Source organism: Pteropus alecto, unplaced genomic scaffold (assembly GCF_000325575.1).
Source record: "Pteropus alecto unplaced genomic scaffold, ASM32557v1 scaffold134, whole genome shotgun sequence".
NCBI lineage: Eukaryota > Metazoa > Chordata > Mammalia > Chiroptera > Pteropodidae > Pteropus > Pteropus alecto.
Window position 1 is genome coordinate 1,262,815 of NW_006436283.1, and position 2,449 is coordinate 1,265,263.

The following is a 2,449-nucleotide window of genomic DNA, read 5'->3' on the forward strand; positions in this document are numbered from 1 at the left end:
TGGAGCTGGAGCGGCTCACGCGAGAGAAGCAGGCGGAGCTGGAGCAAGTGCACGGCAGGTGGGTGCCGGGCTGGGCCAGGGGCCTCGGGGAGCACGGCGGGGGCCACGCTCGTTCTCCAAGCAGCTGACGTGGCCGCTGGGGGCTCTGTGTGTGAGGGTCCCGGTCGTGTCTCCCTGTGGCACTTGGCCCCAGGACCCCCGCTTGGTTGGAGCGAGTGCTGTGCGGGATGGGTGGAGGCCCCACGAGGGCAACAGTGAGGGTCGGCACACCCCTGGGACCCCTCCACCCTTCCTGGTCACCTGTCCGTCCTCGGGCCCACCCGCCGCAGGCACTTTGAGGGCAGCCTGGGGTCGGGGCCCTCGCCCTTCTTGAGGCGCGTGCCAGCGCCCCCGCTGCGGGTCCGGCTCGCGTGGAGGCTGGTTCTCCGGGCATCGGCCTGGGGCGGGCCGTGGGGCCACAGCTCTGGTTTTCCACCCCTCCAGCTGGCCCAGTGCCCTCAGCAGGACTGGAAACGGGGCAGGACAGCTGCTCCTCCTTTCCCATGGGGGTGGGGATCCCCACCAGCCACATTACTGCTCTCGGAGCCACGGTTGGGTTTGGGGCCTGGGTAGGGGCACCCCACAGAACCCCACCATGTGTCCCCTGCAGGGTGAAGACGGCCTTGGCAAAGAAGGAGGAGGCCGTGAGCAGCCTCCGGAGACAGCACGAGGTGAGTCCCGCGGTGGCTGGCCGGCGGGAGGGGGCAGCCCGGGCCTGACCACGTTGGGTGCGTGTTGCAGGCCGCGATGAAGCGGGCTGACCACCTGGAGGAGCTGCTGGAACAGCGCAGGCGGCCATTCCCCAGCACCAAGTGACTGCCTGCCACCCACGGCGTGGACAGGCCAACGGCAGCAGGGCTTCGGGTCCCGGCAGGAGGTGGACACCGCCCCGGCCTCCCTCCGTCCCTCTGGCCCGTGCTCGGTGTCTGGCGGGCAGAGCACCATGGCTGCATTTTAATAGTAAAGAAATGTTTCTTAACACTGTGTATGCCCTGCCTCGTGTCTCTCCTGGGCTGGGGTCTGGGATGGAGGCTGCCCCCGGGGCCCCTCTGCAGAGCGGCCAGGCAAGGGTCGTCCTGGCCCAGCTCTGCCTTCAGCCTGACTCCCCGTGTTCCTTGCCTGGCCCCGTCGAACCCCGGCTGGCATCCTCTGTTCCAGCCTGGTCCTAGCCGAGCTCCCCAGCACGCACAGCCCCTCGCCGGCAACCTCCCGCGGGAAGGAGCGCTAGCCTCCTCCCCCACCCCTGCCGGGTGCCCCCCATCCACAGCCCTCTGCTGGAGCCCTGTGGAGACGGGCCCTGGACAGGCCTGCCCACGAGGAGGGCGGAGTCCAGAGGGTGCAGCTCCTCGGGGGGTTCGCTGTCCCCTCCTGCTGGGCTCTGCTGCTGCTGCCCCAGCCGCAGGGGCTGGACCCAGGACTGGGGCCAGCCTATGCTGGCCAGGAAGGCCGTCCTGCTGCCATGGTGTTGGGGATCCCCCTGCTGGTAGGGTCGCTGCAACCCCTCACCATCGACGGCCTTGGGGGATTTGGGCTCTTGCTGGCCGAGTCCCAGTGAAGGCTGGTCTCAGTGCTCGGAGGACAGGGGCATGTGTCGGGGCCTCGGCCTTCGCGTCTGCGCAGACGGCGTCCATCTCCCCAGAAGAGCAAGAGGACAGGCCCCTCCCACCGACCCCTCAGAGCCCAGCCTGGGGGCGCGTCAAGTGCAGGCCTCGCTCTCACACACATGCAACGGGGCCAGTGGACATGGGAGTCCGGCGTACAGGAGAGCGGTCTGGGTGGCAGCTGCTGGTGTCCAGATGGTACTTAAACCAGAGAGCGGGAGCCGAGCAGGTGGGCAAGTGTGGGGGGAGCAGAGGCTTGGGGTGGGCCAGGTGGGGGCTCTCCCCTCGGGAAAGCATGGGGAGCAAGGGGCCACCAAGGGGAGGCAGGGGAGGCAGGACGCGCGGGCAGAGAACCACCCCCTAGATGTGTCCACCCCGGAGTGCATGGTCCAGGGGACGTGCCAGGGCTCCTCGGCTGCACCCTGAGGCCGTAGGTGCTCACGCGCTGCTGTGTGGACTCCAGCCCGGCTCGAAGCCTGAGCAGAGCCCGGCTGGGCTGGGGGAGGGGGGCCTCAGGGGCCTGGGCCCAGAGAGCTCCGTGCTGGGAGGCTGGCGCCAGGAGGGGCCAGAGCCTGGTGGTGGGACTGTCCTCCGTGGGAACCCGCAGTGAGCTGGGGACGGGGCAGGGGCAGGGGCAGGGGCGGGATGTGCCCGCCCACACAGCCTCCCGTTTTCCCTTCTGCACCCCGCACACCCGCCCCGCCACCAGCTGTCCCCAGAGACCCGAGACCCTGCTCCCACACAGCCCGCGCAGCACGCACACAGATGCACGGGCCACGTCGTTCATTTAATGTTTCTCTTCCATCTTA

The 2,449-nt window shown here is 69.2% G+C and overlaps 1 protein-coding gene across 1 annotated transcript in view; it reads left to right on the forward strand.

Moving 5' to 3' along the window:
- CEP131 (centrosomal protein 131) overlaps positions 1-1,020 on the forward strand; it is an 18,137-nt gene extending 17,117 nt beyond the window's left edge. Inside the window, 3 exon segments of the mRNA XM_025047101.1 lie at positions 6-58; positions 650-710; positions 781-1,020. Of these exon segments, the coding sequence (XP_024902869.1) occupies positions 6-58; positions 650-710; positions 781-855 (189 nt within the window). The 3' untranslated portion in view covers positions 856-1,020.
- Positions 1,021-2,449: the final 1,429 nt, after the last annotated feature.